We start from the raw sequence: 24,680 nt of genomic DNA on the forward strand, positions 1-24,680 counted from the left end.
ATCGTTGACAGCTCGCACAAAACTAAAATCGGGTTTTTGTTATTTGGATCGACGCTAAGAAGAATATTACAAACGAATAGATAAGTTTGGAATATATACACAGACCATATACCCTAGACGGTTCACGGCAATGCTAGACAACAGAGACGGAAAAAGGCACCATCTGAAGATTTGTATCAGTACCATTGTAACGGACGCGGGATATTCAAATGTTGTATATACATGTAATATTCATTTTATTCAAATGTTTTTTGTAAATTTCAGCGTATTGTTTAGAGTCTCAAACAAAAAGGCACCATCTGAAGATTTGTATCAGTACCATTGTGACGGACGCGGGATATTCAAATGTTGTATATACATGGAATATTCATTTTATTCAAATGTTTTTTGTAAATTTCAGCGTATTGTTTAGAGTCTCAAACTACACTTTATATTGAGTGTTGTGTGGACTTTAAACAATACGCTGAAATTTCCAAAAACAATGTAAAAATTATTAGGGTAATGAGGTTAAAAAAAAACAGCTGAATTATTATAGATATTTTATTCAGAACATTTCAACATTAAACATTTTGGGTGATTATATGTTCAGGTTGCTTAGAATTATTTTTCTTTATTCTGTTTAAACGAATTTTATTGGCTTGTAATTTAATGACATTTGTACCTGTATACAGTTTCGATTTTCCCTGTATAATTTGATTTACACGCTTGCACCAATTATGTGTGATAGTTGTTATGGTGAATTTTATAACAAATTGAATTATATTATTTTTATGTTTCTCTTTGTTGCAAGATAAGAATTCAAAGGTAACCTTGCCTCTCATTGTATTTTCAATTATACGAATTAAATGTTTGGAGTATGGTTGTTTATCTAAACAATAGTTTATCACTTGGACAATATCATAAAAAGAACTGAGGAATGATAACGTTGGGTAACACAATCTTCTAGTGAAAGATCCACCATATTCTCTAAACGAAATTAACAAATTTTGGTGTGAATGATAATTCATTGAGAACATACAATTCGATATATGTCTGTATGTTTATATTCATTACCTTCAATATTGTGAGAAGATTCGTTCAATTCTGGAATCTCAACGATTAACTCATTAAATTGAGTACTTTCTTGAGAAGAACTATTTGAAGACTTAGATGTTGATAGAGTATCATATACATCATTTGGGCCTGTTGAACCTATAAAAAAGTCTTGTTTCATTTAAGTTTCACGAATTAACATTTTTACTCACTAGGAAGATTTAGAGTTGGAACAGCGTTCCCAAATAACTTGTGAGACCAAGCAGAAATGTATTTTGCCTCAAAATGACTATCACACAGCCTTCTAGAACCGTAAACTTTTTTTGGGTTCATTTCCATCAGTTCCAAGTTATTAATTACCAGTATCCATTTCTTGAACCTATTTATATCTTTATCTGGATTAAGGAACGCATGTCTTATCCTAGATATACTTTTGCAATGAGGAACGCATCATTTGTTGTGATAAACCATTGTAAAACAACAACACATGAGTCACATGACCATTTTTTATATAATATGCAACATGTTCTTCTTCTTCTTATTTTTGACATACATCACAAACCACAAGAATATATGTGGGTCCGTGACATAAAACCAAAGAACAAATTTACAGTGCCATCTTAAGATTTGTATCGGTACTAAAAAAGGGATTCAAGGTGAAGTAACCTACGTGAACCGTCTAGGGTATATGGTCTGTGAATATATACCAGAGTTCATAGATATAAAAACCCTGACATATACATAGTCTGTTCCGTCAAGTTCTGTGAAGATTAGAAAGAAAAATATCAAAATATGGAGGGTGCTGGTGGTGCGTACGGTGGCGGAAAGGCTGGTGGGGCCTTTGATATTATTTCTTTCGTACAAAGACCCCAGGTTATTCTCCGGGGAGTCTGCTGGGTGAGTTCAATATTTAGAAATTCATTATTATGTACGGAATTACATAGAACTGAGCTGGATCTTAATTTGCATTAATTAATCGATTGCGTTAGGGGTTTATTTTGGTGGGGGTGTGTCATATATTATTGATTATTCCAAATTTCAAATTCTTGGAAATGGGTCAGATTAAATAATTTTGAAAATATTGACTTTTCGTTTTTAACAACAGTTAAATTCATTGAAAACAATAATTTTATAGGTATATGAATTTTTGACTTGCCTTTGGAGTGAAAATACATTTTTTATTTAGAAATGATCGAATCTCGATAGGTAGAAATGTAATTTATTTCAGAATATACGAACGTAGATGCTTATGTTAATGTTTTTTTTTCATAGCGTTTTTAAGTCTATTCATGTGTAACTTTTCAACTTATTTTGTCTCTCTTGCATTCCTCTTAAATTGATGGAAAATACCCATATTCGCTAATACAAACAAAGGTATAAGATATACAATTAATAATCACATTATAAAATTCAATATATAAATACATATATACTTTTGTTAATCAGCTAGTTATATTTACATTTGAACTTGAATGTGATAGTACAAACTGTTGAAACAAGTTTTATAACCCCTGAAATAAATATTGTGTACCTTTTGTTTAGCTGTGACCTATTAAATCTACACTTACACTATCATACACTATCAAAATGAAGGAATTAGCTGATAGGTACATAACACTTCATTGTGAGATTTTTAATAAATAGTTTACCAATTAGTTATGAAGAAGCTATTGTCTAGTGAAACATGTGTTGCCTTTTATGAACTGTTTAGTGACAATCGGAAAATGAAGTGTTTCTCAAATATATTAGAGGAAATAGTCAATCTACTTGAATAACAGGGACTAGATTTATGAAAACAGCTTTTGTTTATTTTGAAAGCAGCTTCAAACTATTAGAAATCATTTATTCAGTACCTTGAAGAGAAAAAAAGTCATATTTTGAATCATTTTCTTAAATGGATCAAAGTATAGTCAGTGATACACCGCTTGATAACATTTGCTAAATATGGATAGATCAAAAGTCAAAAATTCCATTTTTGGCAAATTATTATCGAAAAATCAAATAAGATATGTAACAAAACTTGGGATAAAAAAAACTAGCCTAGGGCAAAAACTTCTCAGTATTGTATTGGATAACAAAAAAAAGGTCTACTTGATGATGATTTAACGGAATTGTGCAGTACATGATAGCTTTAAGTACAGCTCTACTTAGTAAACCTGTTCAAAAAGTTATTATGCATCAACCATTCATATTAGACAATAAAAAAGAAATCCCCATATCATCCTTATTTGAATTCGAATTCATATATTATGAATTCACTCTCAAAATTGATTCTCTAATAATTTAATGATTGAACTTCATTCAGGTTCATTGAATGTTATATGAAGTATTTTTCAATTAACATAATTTTTTGTTTTTGACAGCTGTTCTCTGTAATTGTCTTCGGTTGTATATCATCTCAAGGTTGGAAACATGATAAAGCGACAGGCAAGCAAGTTTGTCTGTATAATGAAGATGTGAATGCTTGCAATTATGGAGTTGCGATAAGTGTTATTGCTTTCCTCGCTACTATGGGATTATTAGTCGGAGAATTTTTTTTTGAGCAGATGTCATCTGTAAAGACAAGGAAGCATTTTGTTTTAGGAGATTTAGGATTTTCAGGTGAGAAAAATTTTGTATTTTCAAAATATTTCAAGATTGAAAATATTGTACAGAAATCACAAGTTGATTATCAAGAATAACATTTTTTCCTAATATTTCTTGAACCCTCTCATTTATTTTCCCCAACTTCTTTTGCATATCTGCATTATTTAATATTCGCTATGAAATTGGAAATTGCAGCAACCCTGGATTTGGCAGTGTTCCTTCTCACATACTAAATAAAAGTATAGCAAACTTATTTCTGTCTGCTGAACCTACTTAATGAGACCATTTTAACTAACTAGTTAAGGTACAAAGACATAGCAAATATAAATATCTAAGGTTGGATTAATGCACCAGTCTTAAGTTGTATGTCACAAGTTTTAAATCTACAATTCACATTTTTCATTTGTTACTACTGAAAACTTACAACTTGTGCACAGATATGAGTAAATATATACAGCGTGAGTTATCAAGATTCCCTCGGTCCAATGCTTTTGTGTTAACGAATATTATAATCTGTTCCAAATATTAATTATAGGGATAAAAATTCCTCAAAAAGCTTGAAATTATGGAAACAAATGGTGTACTTGTATACTGGGCATTCCATTTAAAAAATCATAACTCTGGTAGGCTACGCTCACCTGAACCAACCAGTATTTGGGAAAATAATTAAAAAAAAGAATCTTCATCGATATCTGTACAAAAAAGTTGAACAGTTCATAAAATGGTTTTATCCAAGAGCACTAGAGCTAGAGAATCTTGATGCTTGTACATGAATGTTGTCACTGATAATTAGTGTTCAACTGCTTACGATTTCTTACAACTTGCTACTTATGACTGGGTACATAAATCCACTGAGCCTTCTGGGTGTCAAAAAATCTTTAGATACACAATGGTGGGTAGTTTAGATTAGGTTTCTTTAATGTACAAGCAATGTTTTCCAGGAATCGACATGGTTATTTCAAACATAAAAGTACTGATATAAGTATTTTTAAATCTCTAGAAAAATTCACTATGTCTATGGACAATTAAAAAGTTGTCTGTGACATGTTTTTCAACCTTTCCAAGGCATTTGACTGCTATACTCATGATATTTCAATGTAAACTTTGTAAAATCACTCAATACGAAGTAAAGCCTTCTAACTATTCAAATCATATCTGACATAAAGGTAATAACAAGTTATGCTAATGATAGTATTTACTATTCAGAGCATCCAAAATTTCAGCCACACATACCTCAGTGAAATATTCTTGAACCATGTTTATTGGTTAGGTTAGGTCCAAAGTGATTGGGTCTATTCTACCCTCCACCGCAAACCGCAAGGGTGTATTGTGGCTCACACCTATTCAGACTCTGCCAAATAAACCCAGCTTGACACCCACGACAACCTTCCCTTATGAGGGTTTTTGCACGTCAGCTACACCTGACGATGCCTTAGATTCAGCTTTGCAGGGCTTTTTCGCCTCTGATTTTGGTGAATCATTACTTGAGCGCAAACGTTTGCTAACCTGCTCAAGGGGGGTTTGTTCCCCCACCTGAGACAGATTCTGCATACGCCGCTCAAGAATTTGGTGCAAGGCAGTTTTATAAGGTACCCCGCTCTTGAGGAGACTCAGTCGTTTCCTGGCTGCACCTCCAAACCTTTTTTTAAGGTTCAGTTGTTGGATCAGGAGTTGGGGAGTTGAGAAGCTCTCGCTCCTGAACTAAATTTACAGGGAGGTCGGTTGGAGTCGTAAACTCGACATCCATCTCCTCTGTAGACTCACACCTGAACTAAATTTACAGGGAGGTCCGTTGGAATCGTAAACTCGACATCCATCTCCTCTGTAGACACGCTCTTGAACTAACTTTACAGGGAGGTCAGTTGAAGACGTAAACTCGACATCCATCTCCTCTGTAGACTCGCTCCTGAATTAAATTTACAGGGAGGTCAGTTGGAGTCGTAAACTCGACATCCATCTCCTGTATAGACTCGGCGTCAGAAAGAATTTTTAAGTTTACTCTGTCCATGAAAGTCCCATGAGTAGCTAGAGAAAGAAGGTCAATCACGGCAGAGCCCCGCATTACCGTGACAAGGCAATGCTACGACTAGAGGGCGCCCGGTATCTCGAAGGTTAATAATAATAATAATATTTATTAGTCTCAAGAAACACACAGTTTTTAGACACGTCAATACAATTTCTAAAATAGGTTTGAGAGGGTAAGATTTGTCAATATAGTTTTTTTTAAATGCTTGTAGATAAATTAGATTTACAAAAAAAAATACAAGTTAACAAGATAAAATTCCAATCTTATAAGACTTGACTAAAATGTAAAGCCGTGAGCTTTTACAAATTATAAACACATAGCTAAGGTATTATATATATATATATATATATATATATATATATATATATATATATATATATATATATATATATATATATATATTCAAAGTTGAGTAAAAGTTCGGGAGGTGACCACAAAAGTGTCTCTTTCTTCTTGGATAACTTCAAAAAATTGATCAATTTCATATAAAGGATATTTGGTTAATATTTTCTTCAATAAGTTTTTGAATCTTCTAAATGGCAAGTTACGAAATTCGGCAGATAAGGCATTGTATAGCTTATTTCCTATATTATCTGTTCTTTTCAACCTATTAGCTGTAGGAACAAGGTTTGATTTATTTCTTGTATCATGTTGGTGTATATCCTTGTGAGCAACTTCATTCAACAAGTTTTGTTGAACAAGAAGCAGATTTTCATAGACAATAACTGAATATAGGGTCATTATTTTAAGTTTTACAAATATTGGTCGACACTTTTCATCATAATTGGCAGAGATTATGCTTCTCACTGCAGATTTTTGAATGACAAATATTCTATTAAGCTGTACCTTTGATGCATTATTCCAATTGATTATACCATACCTAAGGACTGAATAAAATAGAGAATGATCACTTTGATTTACTATTTTTTTGATTCTTCTGATAGCAAAAACCGTCTTACTAAGTTTACTACACATGTTATTTATGTGGTCTATCCATTTCAGGTTGGAATCTATTTGTACTCCCAAAAATTTGGTAGACTTTTTGTTATCTCGATTTAAGTAAATTGTTTCAAAAGTTAGAGTTTCTGTTTTTTGTTCATTGAGAATCAAGTCATTTGGTGTGAACCATGATCGAGCTTTCTGTAATATGTCAGTATGGATCATATGAGGATCATCTATTTTATATATTTTTTTGCCCAAGGTTGCATCATCTACATACAATATAGTTTCTATGCCTGACGAGTTCATCACGTGAGGTAGGTCGTTGATATATATTAGAAACAGAAGTGGCCCCAATATTGACCCTTGTGGCACTCCTCTTAATATTTTTCTTTTTTCACTTTTGGTATTTCCTAGATCAACAATTTGATATCTTTCGTTAAGGTATGACTTCATCATGTCCAGACAGACACCTCTCACTCCTTAGAAATCTAATTTTGCCAATAAAATCGAGTGATTTACCGAGTCGAATGCTGAAGTAAGATCTGTAAAAACGCTCACATATTTTTCTTGGTTATCAAAGGCGTCTTTTATACTATTTGTGAGAAAGTTTATTGCATCAGACGTCGATTTTCCTCTCCGAAATCCAAATTGATGAAGACTCTGTGTCTTATCCACAAAAAATATAAAAATCAATTTAGTAACACCGCAACTCATAGTACACGTCAGTCTTACTCTGTTTCCCTTCCCACACCTTCTCTAGCCCTTACACAAAATTCTATTATTTTCAATAGCAAGAAGTTATTTAACCACCTTCCCATTAATTTAAGACGAATATATAATGAAAAGAAATTCAAAAAGAAAGTGAAATAATTCCTTGTTGGGAGGCCCTATTATAGTGTGGACGAATTCTACCAAGGCTCTATCGAATAATTGACATGTAGCTTTGTGTAAACAAGTTATTGAAACCAACACGAAATGGCCATCAATGTTCATTATGTAGAATTATATATTTACGTTTACTTAATATTCATAAATTCATGTACTTATATTTGTAGCTTTTCAGCTGGACTCAATATTGTTCTGTCCATATACTCTGCTCCTGTGTTTAAGCATTATTTTATAGTTTATATTTGTTAATTGTCCCTTATACATGTTTTACTTTACTAGACTTTGCCAATAAGATGTATATATCTTGGGTAATAAAGCATATTTTGAATTGAATTGAATTGACTCAGAAGATTATTTATATCAAAGTATTTTACTAGTTGTTCGTAAATTATGTGTTCGACAATCTTTGAAAAAGTTGGCAGTATTGCTATCTGTCGAAAAAAAATTGGTTCAGATGTAACGTAATGTTCCGTAGAGACAGCTGATAGGCTCAGTGTCATTCATCCTCTTGGCACGGATACATACACCTTAGGATTAAGCCATCGTTGGGATGCCATTCAGTTGGGGAATAACAGAACCACAAGTGATTCTGTCATTCCCGTATCCAGCAGGGTTACGTGGAAGCAGGCACCCGATGGCCGGTTTGCTCAACCCCCACATCCCAAGCCAATGCACTCGCCGAAAACAGCATGCACAGTGGTTCAGGCAGTGAAAGATGAACAAGGACAGCCAACCCTCCACCATTTTTAGTGACAATAGAATCAAAGCAAAAATATAAAATATGCAGACAATATGCGCTTCTCGATCACCTCAATAAGTAGTAACACATTAGAAATCAATAATATAAAATTATTCTTAAACTTGTGAAAATGAAGTGTACTCGTTTTAAAACAACCCATTCGAGTTGTACTGTATCTGACAAATTCGACTGCAATAACTATGATGCCATTTTTGTAAATTCCTCAAAATTCCATGTCCAATTCCATCCCAAACACATAGGCAAAAAGGTCAGTCAAGCTTGCTTTGCTTTAAGAATATTATTTACGAATATGTTGATGTTTTAAAAACAGCATATATATTTTGCTAAATTAGGGTGCTTTTTTTAGATAGTTCACTAGAGTTACAAAATATTTTTAGAATACTTAAATATAGTTTGAAAAAACTAAAAAACGAGCTTTTAAAGAACATTGAACTAAAATGTTGAAAATATTTTTTAAATAAGCTTAAAACAATAACGATCGAAAAATATTAGTATTATTGTGAAAAAAGCCTGGGCGCTAGATATACAGAAAATATGGCACAAAGCGCCCACACTTTTTTTACAATAATACTAGTATTTTTCGTTCGTTATTGTTTTAAGTTTATTCAAAAAAAATATTTTCAACTTTTTTGTTCTCTTTTTTGATACTCTTCAAAAGTGTGTTTTTTAGTTTTTTAAACTATATTTATATTTTACTTTCAAGTTTCATGCGTGTTTTTTAGTTTTTCAAACTATATTTATTATTTTGATTTTCTTTTGAACAACCTATCAAGGATGTTACGTACAGCGCCATCTGCCCGCGAATAGATCAAGCAATAATGCCGATAATTCTGTCAATACAGATCCCGAGCTGGAGAGTAACAAACAAACATGCATACAAACAATCATACATACATACAGGTGAAGCTAATATAAAGCGTGTAATAAAAAAGGAGCTCACTGACATCATACTGAGTGTTATAGAGGTGTCTTGATGTCTAATGCCATTCAAACAATGTCTAAATTCGAAAAAGAAATTATTCCGCACTCAAATAACATTGAAATATATTATTAAGAATGTTTCACTGTATTTTAAGTACTACATTCTGGTTAGTTTGATTTTCACTTATATAAAAATGTTCTCCAGTTCTGGTTTTAGTATAGTCAATGTTCTAAACATTGACTTTCCATTATAATTTGTAATATTGGTGATTAATAAAACTTTCTGTCAATAGTATAATAGCATGAATTATTTATTACTTATTTTGTTAATACAAAATTATTGTGATGATCTCATAATAGTGTATTTTTTCAAATGTAACCACAGTTATCTAATACTAGAGCCATTTTTCAAATCATTTGTCTAATGGGCCCAGTCTACAATATTATCATGGAAAATATTTTTGTTAAATTGGCTTTCATCTAGTTCGCAAATAAAAAATCTCCACTCGGATTTCCTCAGTTTCTCTTCAAAAAATTTATATTTAGATTATATCTGCTGAAAACACTTTTCTCAAACTAGTTAGTGTTGCTTTTCTCAAACTAGTTAGTGTTGCTCATGTTCTGATGATACTAACTTGGTTAGCAGAGCAAGTATCGGAGGAACGTAATTTTTTTCTGGTTTGGGAAAAATGTTTTCTAAAGCATCATTTTGCGCCCGAGGTTTTAATTGTACCTACGAAATCTAAATTTTGATTACATGAAAAGTGCAAATATAGCAAATATATTTGCAAATATATATGAATAATGATCTTTTGTGCAATCATTTCAGTCTATGGTTGGATAAATGTCAAATTGAGCTTTATAAAAATGAATTGAACAGCAAAAAAATATAGTTATAGTTTTCAAGTGACATGTTTTTGAAGCATTTTTATATGTATTTTTGCAGTTTTCTGGTCATTTTTATACTTTGTGGGCTTTTGGTATCTGACAAATCAGTGGAGCAAATCGGTAGCCCCTGAAAATGGATATGGTGTTGATAATGTTCAAGCTGCCATTGCTTTTTCATTTTTCTCTATATTTTCATGGGTAAGTGATATGTCTCACTTCTTTATAAGTAGAGTGTGCTACTGAATCTATTTTATGGCCAACTTTCAATGATCCTATATTTAATGTTTTGTTTGAATGTGATTGACAATATGTTTTAACATTTTAATATGAAATTGACTATTGTTTATGTGTTTGTACTTGTTTTTTACATAGCTCATGTTGTAAGAACAACCTGAAGCGACAAATATATTTATTATTTTTTAAAATATTAACTTTTTAACTAACTCATAGAATTTTTTGATCCTATTGTTACTATTACAAAATAAATTTGTATATTAATGTTAATGACAGTTGATCTTATTTCTCATATTTATATAACTATTGATTTTGTCTACATTCGTTTTTGAGGTCTTTGAAAAATGTTTTGTTTCAAATTCCTCAATAATTATGAAGAAAAAAATGAAATACCAAGAAAATGAAAAAAATGTATATCAGTAAACAAAACAGTAAAATAAATTCAAACTAACATCATTCATTGTATGCTTCTACATAATATACTAAAAAGTTTTAAATAAGTGTCATTAATGTCATTAATGGTTTTTTAATTTTTTGGGAGTTTCCTGTACATAATATTGGTTAGTTAATTGAAGAGAAATTATTATTTTCATTGTTATTACGCTTCAGTTTAATTAATCATTATTACTATTGCTACATTGTTGCCTAAAAATGATTTTTTTATAGGCTGGTTCTGCATTTTTTGCTTTTCAACGTTTTCGTCAGGGTGTTGGTGCAGCATTTCAAACAAATTATGAAACTGATCCTAATATAACTTCATCATATCCATCCTATCCGGGTGGCCCAGAATCAGATCAACATTACCAAGAGCCGCCATTTTCTGCTGGACCAAACCAACGAGGTAAATATCTTGCTAATTGAATAACTTAACTGTCAGTGATACTAGACTAGGTTATGAATGCAGTGTGTTAACTCATCTGTCCCAACCTAATTGCAATGCAAGTTGTAGAGAGGCAATTGATTGGCGTTGTGGCCCTTGTTATAGTTCGAGTCATATCTGCCAGTATAAAAACAGACTCTAAACATTACAAATGGACATTCAAAATTGGTGTATAATGTGATATAATGAATTTGCCTATTTCAATTCACAGTCTAACATTCTGGGGTTTCTTACTAAGTTCTGTATTCACATTACAAAGAACTGTAGGATTTTTGGGCAGGGATGGAGTTAGGGGAAACATTTTAGACTTCTGTTAATCAGAAAAACTTGACAGTCACTAGTTTTTATTTAAGAAACTGTCTGCTTGATGCATAACCAATAAGCTGCATTATTCAGCCAGTCATATAAATTACTCACAGCAAATGAATTTAATTTGCCAATTCCCACTCACTTGAAGATTACTTATTGAAGAAATTAATGAAGTGCAAACACATTTCCGAGTTATTCAAAAATTTCATGAAGATCAGGAAAGCAGTAAAGAATTTTCTTGTACCTAAACTGCAAAAATAATATATTGAAAAATTTTAGGAAACAATTTATTTAGTCTTATATGGTTGCCTTAAGCTCTAATTTTAATTATTTCAGCTATAGGTTTCTTGTAATTAAGTGGAATGAACACATGCCCTCGAGCGGAGGGCAGGTGTGATCCGCTCAAAATTTCGAGCGGATCGGTGGGCGTGTTCCAGAATATGCAAGTGAGATGATCAAAGACAACTTTTTAAATGGCACATCTCCCAATTTACTAACGATTTCACTACGGAACGGGCGAGCACGTCGTCGCGCAATCTCCGCCTTTATGTTGCATATTGCAATAAACGCACATAGTCAGATGTCAGGGTTTTATCTAGGTACTTGCCATATTCACGGATAAATACCTAGGTAACCATATTTCTATCGATAAATACATGTTCGATTGTTTGAAAACTGTATTGTTATGGCAGACAGTCGAGAAGTAGATATGTTGTTTTTGTCTAAAGACGAAAAAAATTGAAAGCAATTTGAAATGTATTTATTTAGGTATAAATAATATGATGTCAAATGTATTTCGTGAGGATTAATATGCAGCAAAATTTTTTTCATCAGTATGTTTTATTGAACGAAAGTCATTTCTGTATGTTTACTGTCGTGGTGAATTGCGAATTTCCAATTTCCTCGGGTATCTAGGATCTATCAGTTCGGACAAGAGGCAAGCCATGTAAAAAATCTCTAATTTTGGTTTCATATCATTCGTCCAAAATGAATAGTCCTTAATAATCTAAAAAAAATGCCTATTAATTTTGTTATTTTTTATGCAGCATAAAATAAAAATTATTCACAATTTGCTCAACCTAAAATTTCAATATTTATAATTACAAAGTTTTTTAAAAAATAAGGTTAAATTGTTGAAGGCAGATAAAATATGAATAAAAACCAATTTTTTCGTTTCGATATAACAGATTGTGAGATGTTACTAAAGCCCACCTTTTCAACTGGCATTCTCAACGGAGTCCAAAATACAAAATAACACAAGGAACGCTGAGTTATGTGTAGCTGCCCTTGTACTTGATAGTAATAATTATGATTTCGTTTCAGCTGCATGTGTAGATTCTCATCTAGACAACAGAAATTTATATTTTTTTGCTCAATTGCTTGCTTGGGATGCATTTTTGACGCAGTTTTGGGACACTTCACCTCAACAATGGCGTCATCTCCAATTAACCCATCAGGACTGGCTCCAAAAATATAATCATGTTCATCAATTAAAAAAATCAATGCTTGCATTAGTGTGTTATTAGAGTATATTACCTTGATATGAAAATCAGTCTCCAATTGTCTAATTGCAAATGATTCTTGTTCTGTTCCATACTTGGTGTTTGCGTTTCCTCCAAAAGTTGAATAAAGTAAGTTTTTCACCTTATTGGCACAAGATGTTGACTTTCACATCTTGCAAATTTCACCAAAATATGAAGCTGTTGGGCGAATACTTCTCTCTTGTTGTCATAAAGGATTGCTAGATTGACCTCTTGTGTTGAGCTCAATGAGTTTTATCTCCTCGGGAGTTTTTTTCAATGAATTGAGAAACTCTTTTTTCTTTCGCTCGAATTGATCAGTAAGTAAATCTGGATCAGGATTAGCATCCGGGCCATAATCCTTATCTGGTAGAGCATGTTCCTTCTTAGTTCTGGAAACTTTTTATTCTTGCGTCTCCTGATTTTCTGAAGTTCGCGTCTCCTTTTGATCTTTTCTACATATCTATTAATATAAAATGGATCTTTGCGTTTTCCAAGAATATTATAATAGTTCCTGGCAGAATTGAATGATATAGCAGGAGCTTTACAACGTATCGCATAGGATCTTCTACGGGAATAGTTAATTCTTTTTCCTCCAACAAATTTGAAGATGATGCTGTTGTATTGTTCAGCGATATTGGTATCCAGATCCGCTATCAAGCTGGTTGCATTTAAAACTAAGCGGTTGATACAAACTTCAATATCGTCCAATAGACCACACGCTCTCATGCTGGTGATATGATCAACTTCATTTGACCTAACAGAACACTTGAAATATGCTATCTCCTGACATTTTTCATGCTGTCCGAATACATGTGATGGAATATTCTTGAGGTCTCTGCATAAGTTTGCAACTTTTTGGACCAATGAAGTTTTTTCTCTAATCCTGGACATCGTAGCAGATTTTATTGAGGTGCGTAGTCTACGGGCATTGCCTTTGATTAGTTTCCTCAGGCCTGGAGGTATTGGCAAATTTTTTGAAATACTTCGCTTTCTATCTGTTAATTGAATTTTGATAATAATCATAATAATAATAATAATATGTTTATTATCGCATACACTGATATACATTACATAGAGTGCTATCGAAAATAAACAAGATAATCACAAAAGCCATAGAAATCTATAGCTTGTTCGTGATAAGGATACATTGTAATTAACTGTATAAATACTTAATCTAACGTTGAAAGATAATGAGTGATGAATTAATCAATAACCTTATTAACAGAGACAGTAGTTTCAGACAGAATACATAGTTATTTTCGTCTGCTCAACAAATGCTTAAGTTAAATTGCTGTTTGAAATAGTTTGATTAACAAAATCAGAAAATAAAGCTCTTTCGGTATTCAGAATGAATTTCTTTACTTCTCTCTTAAACATGTGAGAACTGTTGATATTTTTTATTTTTTCTGGTAATATTTGGTATAAGCGTGGTCCGAGATATGTTGCATTTCTTTGTCCTATGGTTTTGTCACATCGTGGTGCATTATTATCTTCATTTCATTGCACAAATAAAAATGAAGTTGCACGGAAAAAAACACTTCTCCATCTGAGATGGGCGGGCCTACTTTACCTAATTTTAAAGGTATATTTTCAGATTATTTACCCAACATAAAATTGCAGATTTTTTATTTACCTGACACTAAAATCAGAAAACCAACACTTCATTCCACATTTCAATTTCCTAATTGAATTCGTTCAAAAAATAAGAGGAAAAAAGACAGATTAAAGAAAAGCATTGTAATAGGTCAAAATATAATCTGTACTTTCTAGGAGAAAAACACATTATTGTCAGAATGCCAATACTTGTGTGAAGTAGAAAATCATTACGAATGTTCTTGATATAAGCATAAATATTTCGTAAAATATAATTTTTCTTTCATGAAGAATATTCATTTCTTGCAATCAATATCAATTCTCAAACGAACATTTCTAATGGTAATTATAATTAATTTACTATCAAAAAGAAAGCTATACTTGCTACTGAAAACTATACTTAATATGAATACATATATTTAAATTTTTGAAAAAATAGTTTCTTGTACGAAGTATATTCAAATCTTAGAGTCAATAGCTGTTCTTGATAAAAGAAAAGAACACTTCTCATGTTAATAATAATTGATGTTTAATCAAAAAGAGAACTATTATTCTCAGTAGTAAGATTTTATAGCTTAGAATAAGTATAAAACTACTTGAATTTCAAGTGTATAGAAACACGATTCATCTTCAATTCAGTGAAGCTTTTTCTCCGTGTGGAAAGACTTCAGATAATATATAATCAGGTACCTGCCACAAATTTCTCGGATCTTCTTTGAAAAATTCCTCATCAAGTGATTGCGACACTCAATTTTTTGTATCAGAAGTGTTCCATAAGGTCGAGCTTCCAGAAGTTTTTTATAAACACTGCTATCACCATCTCCAATTAACTTGTGGTATATCAAACCATGCATTTCGATGATCCGTCTGAAACCTTCAACAATGATATCAGATACCATACTTGTTGATGATTCACTCCAATTTTTGTAGCATTTGTGTTCAGGTAAAGGAATTTCTTCATTCCCGCGGAACGCGAGCACACGGCACAAAACTTATTTCTAACGCCCAGAAATAAAAATTTTTTCGTTCCATATTTGGTGCACACGGCAACTGGCTACCTACCACTCCTGAAGATGCATTATAATTTACGGAATATGGGGCTCCAAGCCCCATCCGCTACAACGGTAATCATTGGTATACCGCTTTCACCCACCTCTCCTAAATCCTGAGCTATTCGAGCCTCTTCTTGACCTGCTCCCTCCATGACCTTCCAAGCAGTCTCTTCAGTGATATCAGCTACATTTTCGTGGTGTTGCTGATAAGTAGATTTACTCATGAACGGTACATTTAAAACAGAGAGCATCTCATTTACTGTAGAGAAGTCATTTCCGGTGGAAACTGTGGCCAAAGTTAAAACGCTATTTATGTCCATTCCTCCGTCGGTTTCTTCTATAAGATGAATGGTTTTTTCGATATTGCACATTTTGCATACTAAAATAACTTTGGTTTTCAAACCTATTTTATATTCATGAATTGGATACATATCACTTAATGTACAATCGAATGGTGGGTGCTTGGATTTTTCTGCTAATTGCTTCAATAAATATCCAATATCTGTCGAACGTCGCCCCTGCAGAGATATGCCTGTACACGACCTGAAAAAATAACATATAAGTTCATACCAGAAAGATTGGAACGAATATATTTCTACCATTGGGTAATCTTGTCAGTCGTTTCCACATTTTGAACGGGTGAGGCTACGTCAGAGAGATATTTGCTACACATTGACTGAACATCATCATTGATGATATAGTGATATAGTTATCACTGAAAAATAAATGTTTGATTAATCTGCTGATCTGATGTATCCACAAGGAAGTACTATGTATGTTTCATGGGAATAATGGATTACCTTTCCAAAACTTGAACAGATGTTGGAAAAGTGGAAATGAACTCTTCGCTCTTTTTAGAATTGTCAGTAGTTGACTTTGTCCTACAAAAAACGAAATAATGATTTTTCTACGACCTACGACGAAAAGTAACTAATATAATAATGATAATCTACGAATTGACAGGTTTCGAATACCACATACTCGATGAGGCCAAGACCAACATGAGGATATCTGAAATGGTATATGTTCGATCTCAAAAGCTTGCTATTGAAATTATGATGTTTTTTCAAGTGAATCTTAATTTTTTAGTATTTAGCCTAGAGTTGCCAGCTCTAAAATTTGTACAACAAAACAGACTGTTTTATGGCATTATTTTTATTTTATGTATTGTTAACTAATCATAAAATTCAATATTCCCAAATATCTTTTCTCAAGCAACTCGTACATTTTTAATTCCTTAATTGTTCCTTGTATCCCTTATCTTGGGAATTACCCGCTATTATAATCTCTCCTACCTATGTTAATACAAACCTTTGTGAATCTGAAATCCCTTCTCAAACTGCCGATGTGGAACATTGTCATTTTGTAAAATTCATCCATTACGTTTCAAACCTTGTAACAGTACAGTTAGAATTGAATCTTGTCATGTCTACAGTACATCTAGCTAGTTATTTTTCTTATTCTATCTTTTCACAAGAGTTATTGTAATTCTTGTGTGCTTTGAGCATTCATACTCACGATAAAACAATCATGGGTCAGAGTTTTGGTTAAGTGAGCAAAAAAAAGTAAAATGGCTATTCATTGGAAAATATCGTATCGGATACGTCCGTTCAGTCATACCTCTTAATAACCAATTATTTCAGGACATATATTTGACAGAAATTTTATACAGAACCTGAAAAACGTTAAGATATAAATTGTTTCCCGGAAATCCTATGAACGAAAGGAAATTATAAATTTAAAGAAAATATATCCCAAAATGAAAATAATAGCATTATCAAAACGTTTCCCAATAATCCCAATAAATTTGCCTTAGTCATCGTTGCTCAGTTATAATGAAATCGTTCAAATTTCCAAAATGATGTGATGAAACTAATTATTTGAATAATCAATGATTTCTTTCCGACATTTCTACGACTACGTCTTTTCTCACTTGCGAACAATCGTTTTCCCTCCGCAACGCCTAGCCTGCCTTTTATCTTTCCCATGATCACAAAAGAACCAAAAAGTATATAACTATCTAACGCTAGTGAAGTTACTATGAAAAATATGGTTAATTGAAAGTCAGTTGTGTCTCTAGATGAAGATGTACATATATTCAAATCACTTGATAAAGCTACTGTGTTAGCGAAACATGTGATATTTTTCAAATAAAGTTTGTGGAGATCAAATCGTGAGGTGTAGTTTATGAAAATAGACATATACGTTTGTACTTCTGTATTTGTGTATGTATATATAAGTTTATATGAACGAACCTCATCTTTGTAATATAAATGTGAATAAAGATATGGATCCTTGTAACACGTTTATTGTCCTAAGAAAGAGTTCTTGTTGACAAACGATTATGAACTATGTCAAAGTAGTATAAAAGTAATTCCTAAAAGCCCATTTATATAAAATAGGGTGTCAAACACATTTTTACGAAACAAAATAAATGCTATACAATTTAAAATTGAAAAAATTTCCTTAAAAAAATATGCTATATTATAGTGACATACAGTAGTAAACTATTGTATTCAACCGCTTCGAATAGTAGTAGGATGGGAAAATAAAAACAAATTATTAAAACAAAAATTTGAGGTGAAACAAAAAAAAATTAGGAAACAATCTTCGAAGACAAAAATAATTTCATCAATTCCTACCATAATTACACTTATAGATAGAATGTATATTCACATTAATATGTTTATGATTACCATTCATTTTAATTTACCTAATGAAAATCTTGAATAATTCCATGGGGATGCACAAAACAAAAACTTTGAATGCTTAGGAGAACCCTTGGGATAATAAAGGATAACTGTTATAAATATGTATATATATATATATATATATATATATATATATATATATATCTTGTTATATTAAATTGAATTTTGTAAACTGTTGCCTGCGAAATCAATCACGTGGACTTCAGTTTTCCCAACAAATATTTGACGAGATTCGTTGAATTGACATAACTTTTTCATTTATGTACTGATTTCAATATATCAATGTCAGCGTTTGGGCTGTGCAGAAATGTACAAAAAGACAGCTATCAGTTATACTGTTATATATTTATATTGGTTGATTATTCATTTTCTCTAATTTTTCAGGACCGACCGATTTTCAAGCTCCGGCATATTGAGCTGTAAAGGCCAGATCTGATGATGAGGTACTACCTCTGCAAGTATAAAGGAATGAACGCGTTCGTGTCTGTTCGACCTGATGTAAGGTAATTGTAATATGTACTTAGGAATTTCTTACATGATAGTATTAACCACCTCGAAATAAAAATTCTTACCCGAGTAATGAAACCTTTATTTTATCCGTATTGTGATTTTACGAGAGGCTAACTTTATATTTTGTAGCATGAACTATAAATGACACAGCCATGATGAGTAGGAACGATTTATAAATATATAAAGAAATATTAAATAATTATTTTTAGTAAAAGTTCAGTGTACAGTTGATGTATATGAATATCAAGATGAAAGCTTATGTAGAAATCCTTTTTGAAATTTGTTATTGTATTGCAAAGGATTTTTTAATATAATGTTATGAAAATGTCACTCATAGCATAATTGTTGCTGACTTGTTACTTTGTGTGCCATTAGAATAGTGGAATATTTTTCAAACTGAGTTATTTATGTAGAATTAGCTGGATTTATAGACTACTTAATAAGCAAATCTGTTTAGGAGATTTTTTTTATTAAACTGTGAATTTTGTAGATGAACATTTTGAAGTAATGCGATTGAAAAGGGCACCCAGGATTACCGTTTATATAAAAAAAATGAATCTGTATAATATGTATCTGCATAATCTTTGGCGGGGCTGGTAAATGTTCTTTGAATTCATCCGATTTGTTTGACCTTAGCAAACTACTCCAAATTCGGTTCTAAACCGAAAATTAATGTACCTCTAGGCTTACATTTGATATAAATCATGATAAGGTGTCCTATTGAAAAATCTATTTTGCTACAAACAAAATTAATATTTTAAAATACATTTACCAGGGTGGGACCTCTAAGTTATATATTGTCACCCGATGCAAGTTTTATTGTGCCATAAATATAAAATCTTAGCTTTAACAACTGCGAATGAAGACTTCCAAGGGGTATTGTGAAAGGGATAAAAGATATGTAAAAATACAGGGTGAAATAAAATGTCGCTAAAAAAACTTAACCAAGTTTCTCAAGACATCAATATCAATTGAATAAATATATTAGAATTTCCAATATTCAGTCATATAAATCCAAAATGACGTCCGCATGGCACACATAGATTGTAACAGTGACTATATTACCCTTCACAAAGTATATTCAACATAATACCAATAACTCATTGTGGTCCGTTGTTGAAATCATAGAATGAAGGACCAAGTGAGTTTTTACCGTGTCTCCAAGAGCATGAATTCATTGCATGGAGTATCAAGAAAGCGACGAGAAATGTGGTTAACTGCGATAAAAAGTGAAGATCTAACAGGGTTAATTCTATTTCAAAGAAGATATCTATTACTCTCTCTTTCAAATGAAGTAGCTTCACTGGATTAGGTGGCAGAATGACTTGGAATAGACTTCATATTGGCAGGTTTGATTTACTTGAAAAAGGAATTGAAGCTATTTCTGTCATCTTGAAAAAAGATATTTTCAATTCCGTTTTTGAATTGATTAAAACTATCAAAATAAATATAAGCCATTCTGCTCTGTACTGGTGACACATGAATACCATTTAAAATGATTTTGCTACTGAAAAACCTTGAAGTAGCACTGAATTCTGAATTCATGCAATAAACTTGTCCAACCATTAAGAAGAAATCATTTTTATTTTTCTTCCCAGCTTTCAACACTAAGTCAGTTGTTGAATAATTATGAGCTTCATATGTTTCAACTTCATTTCATACCCATGGAAATAAAATATTCTGATATTGTTATCCAGCACAAGTTGTAAATGAACGCAGGTGATAAGAAAACAATGGAAAAACTAATCAAACCTGCTTCACTCCAATATCTCGTTTTTCCAATAATAACATATTCATATAATGTATTAATGAAATACCTCAAAATATAAGTAATTTCTTGAAATACACACAAACCAGTAAACAATAAATAAGTAAAACAACTATTAACTTTTATGATTGAAACAGTTGTGTGGCCTACAGGCGCCATAATATTCTCTTGGTCTCGAAATGTCTATTTGTCATATTAAGTTGAATAATGAAAAACAGGATCAGGAGATCACCCTACTCTGGTACTTGAATTAGACAATAAAACTCACTCAATGATACTTGTGATGCACTGTTTGAAACCTTTGGTGTACTAATGAATATTACTGGAGTTTTTTCCCAAGCACGTGTCGAGGTGGTAAAATAACGGTTTGGTGTTGGGAAGAAACTCCAGTAGTATTCACTCAAAGATAAATATTTCAATAGTGGAAATTTCTTCTGAGTCTAAATATTTGAAACCAAATTATGTTAAAACTGTTAGCACAACTTTATAGTTAATTTCATATTGCTGCTTGAAGGTGTGAAATAGAGTGTTGCCTAGAAGAGTTGTTCCTTGTCAAGGTGATAGTCTTAGCATTAGCAATAATAAACTGTGAATACTAACATATTTATTTTGTTCTCTCAGCTTTACCATTGATTATTCAACGAGTTACATCTTTGAACAAAATACATGCACTTCAACTAACCTAACAGTATTGAACCCCTTTTCAGTGTAACTAATGGTACTTTCATTTTCATAAAATGAACCTTTGAAGGATTCAGTCATACTTTCTAGAATGATTTTGAGTAAGAACTGTAGATTATTAAATATAATACTTTTTTAAATTTGTTGTTCGATGATAATTTTTCTTTTTTTTTTCAGTATTTTAATATGATGTCATAATCAACCATTTTATATTGAGGGAACTGTATTGAAATAATTGTTTTTTTTTTGCCAAGCATATTTCTTGTTTTTTGGTGTAACTCAACGAATTTATATATAAAAGAAAATTATTTATTTTTCAGTATTTACTTGTATAAATTATTTGTATAAGGATATATATGTTATTAATAAATGTTGGTATTATTTCTGTTTTTTTTTGACCTCTGAAATTTTGGCCACAGGTGTATTTTGAAGAACATTTTTAGGTACATAATGTATTTTTTAACAACTCACTATATCATTTTCCATGGATTTTTTTGTATTGTTACAAATATGCTCTAAACCTAAATTCAAGGCTGCTTTGTAAGTATTATTGAAATTGAAATATTTCTTCATGAAAACTTTTGGGTGATTTACAAGTATCTACTTTAAAAATCCCTGAGAGTTGATTATGGATGAATTTTTAAATGCTAGAATAAAAGATATATTTGACAGAAAATGTGAAACAGATTGGCGTACAGAATTAATTAGAAAAATAATTTGACAATTTGTGGAATATTTTTTTATTATGTGATGGAATTAGGCGATACTTGATAAACATGTCAACCAAAGTTGACAATAAAGATAACACTCATTAATACCGTTCGTTGTATAATTTTCACTATAAAGGGTTTTACAAAAACCGTGACAAGTGTTTCGCTATACAATAGCTTTCTCAAGCATAAAATATTTTAAGCTTGAGAAAGCTATGGTATAGCGAAATAAACTGTATTAATGAGTTTCAATATGGATTTTCATCAAGTATTGGCCAGTTCTATACAGTTAATAAAGATAACTATTTTACACTTGTAAATTTCAACTGATTCAACAATATCTATGCATACACATTATTGTGGCTCAATTATTTCTCTAATGAAAGACTATAAATGTTCAAAATCTTCTATTTTGCTCATACAATTCGGGTTACAATTATTGACTTCTATAATTCCAAGGAAAAGCCTTTTGGACATAAATGTAAAACGTTGGACATGTTTCTTTCTGAATGTGAAACTTTTGTTCAACTGAATTTAATGTTATGTGCTCTTTCAAGAGAATGTTGAGTTTTACAGGAATTTTTATTTGATTTTTGGGAAAGAAAGTTTTTTGGCTTTCTACTACTCCATCTTGATAAAAAAAAAGGATGAGGGAATCTTTCAAAGAAAGGAAGGAAGTAATCAATTTGAAAATAAGTAACTCTATACATGGATGCGTAGATCATGCAAAGAAGTAACTTTCAGACACAAACTGAAAGAAAGTCCTCCTGAAACAGCTACTTTCATATAAACATTGAATTACACGAAAGAAAAAAATTCTTTCAAAACAAATACTTCTATATGAACACTGAATTATACAGAAGATACTTTTCTCTACTCAGTTTGTATTTCAAACATTCGTTGTGGAATAAAAATCAGATATCATTCACGTGAGTTCTACTTTAAATGAATGGTAACAAATAGCACTTACATGGAACACTGTCACCCTCACTGGTATACATCGATGTTTCGCCTTAAGACACTTGCCCTAAGGCTCTTCAGTCCCAAATTGGATAACATTATAGAAAATACACACAATTCATTCATGAATTACGATTTTTTAATTGATATTATCACTTTTGTGCCAAGTTATTCTACTTGATAAAATTCTTGAAATTGTTCCAATATAATTCAGGTTGCAATAATTATAATATGGTAGACGTTTGATTTTTTATATCAGATGTTGCATATTTCAGTTGTGTTTTTAAATTTTCAATTGCTTTGATATTTTTTCTTAAAACTTCAATCATGGTAGACAATAATTTTTCAATATTCAGAAATGATTATATAGTTATTAACATTATTGGTTATTTTTTCTGTTTCACCATTTGTAGTAAAATAAATGTAATTCAACAATAGTAATTTTTTCTATTTTTCAAAGTATCAGATTAATTTTCATTGAGTTCAGATGAAAAGAGTAATTATTAATATATTTTACTGAATTGGAAGGTTTTATATACCAATCTGTTGTCAATGAATCATCCCTTCTACAAATTATTTTGATATCCAAAAATTGAGATGTTATTATTAATTTCTAATTATACAGAGTACAGCGCGATGTCCGTCGGTTAGCCGTATTTTGGGAAATAAAAGGATTCATACCCTGAAAATTAGCAAATATAGGTTTTTTATTATGCTTAATCCAATGAAAATAATGGAGTTTTTCCATCACTTCAGGTTATACCGGAAGATGCTACCAACTTCTTTAGTTCAAATGTAACACCCTGTATGTTGGCACATTTTTTTGAATACCTAAGATAATTCTGAACTGAATTTATATTATAACAGTTCGGGTGTTAACTGTTATCACCTGAAGACGATTGTAGATACTAACAATCGAAACGTCGTGAACTAACGTGATTTGGAATCTCTCAACTTTTTATTTTCTTTTTTCATTTCTTTATTTTTGTTCAATTGTTCTATTTTACTTGTATTTTATTTCACTATTGTTTCATTGCAGGTTTATTTTGCTTAATATAATTGTTATTTTCAGCTATTCATTTTTAATTCTTTTTTAGTTGTTTCAGGGATTTCAAATCATTTTATATAGTAGACAATGGAGGTCCGAACTAGTGAAATTCAGATTAGTACTGATAAGGCAATTTTATATGGTAACTCTTTCATATATTATATTGTATAGCTTTGCTGTAATTAATATCTCATTCAATTCCATAAAGAATGTTTGGTGTAAACTGAATAGGAAAAGTGATTATTGTATAATTCAATGTTCATATAAAAGTAGTTTTTTCAAAAGTACTTTTTTTTCTCTCCTGTAATTCAATATTTCTATCAAATCAGTTGTTTCCAGAGGGCTTTTTCTTCTACTTTGTATCTGAAAGTAACTTCTATGCATGATCTGCACATCTTTGTAGAGTTTATTTTGAAATTAATTGCTTTCTTTCGTCCTTTGTAAGTTTCCCATGTTTTCATATAAAGATGGAGAAATAGAAAGCCAAAACCTTTCTTCTCCAGAAATAATTTCTCCTAGAAACATTCCACTTTCTATTTGATTCCATTACATTCTCAAAACCAAAAAAATTATTTGTGGAAAATGCCTATTTTGGAAATATACATATTTTGTCATAACGTTTGCGATTTTGAAAAAAATAAGTATACAAAAAGAAAAT

The 24,680-nt window shown here is 31.3% G+C and overlaps 1 protein-coding gene across 1 annotated transcript; it reads left to right on the forward strand.

The window, feature by feature from the left end:
- The first annotated feature begins 1,768 nt into the window (after positions 1-1,768).
- Positions 1,769-21,685, forward strand: Syngr (Synaptogyrin). Its single transcript, XM_023170522.2, has 5 exons — positions 1,769-1,929; positions 3,396-3,633; positions 10,102-10,241; positions 10,944-11,118; positions 18,730-21,685. Exons 1-5 carry the CDS (start codon positions 1,825-1,827, stop codon positions 18,759-18,761), a joined length of 690 nt encoding a protein of 229 aa, XP_023026290.1. The 5' UTR covers positions 1,769-1,824; the 3' UTR covers positions 18,762-21,685.
- Positions 21,686-24,680: the final 2,995 nt, after the last annotated feature.

This window comes from Leptinotarsa decemlineata, unplaced genomic scaffold (assembly GCF_025532065.1).
Source record: "Leptinotarsa decemlineata unplaced genomic scaffold, Ldec_3_MD MMD2_P_RNA_scaffold_2, whole genome shotgun sequence".
Taxonomy (NCBI): domain Eukaryota; kingdom Metazoa; phylum Arthropoda; class Insecta; order Coleoptera; family Chrysomelidae; genus Leptinotarsa; species Leptinotarsa decemlineata.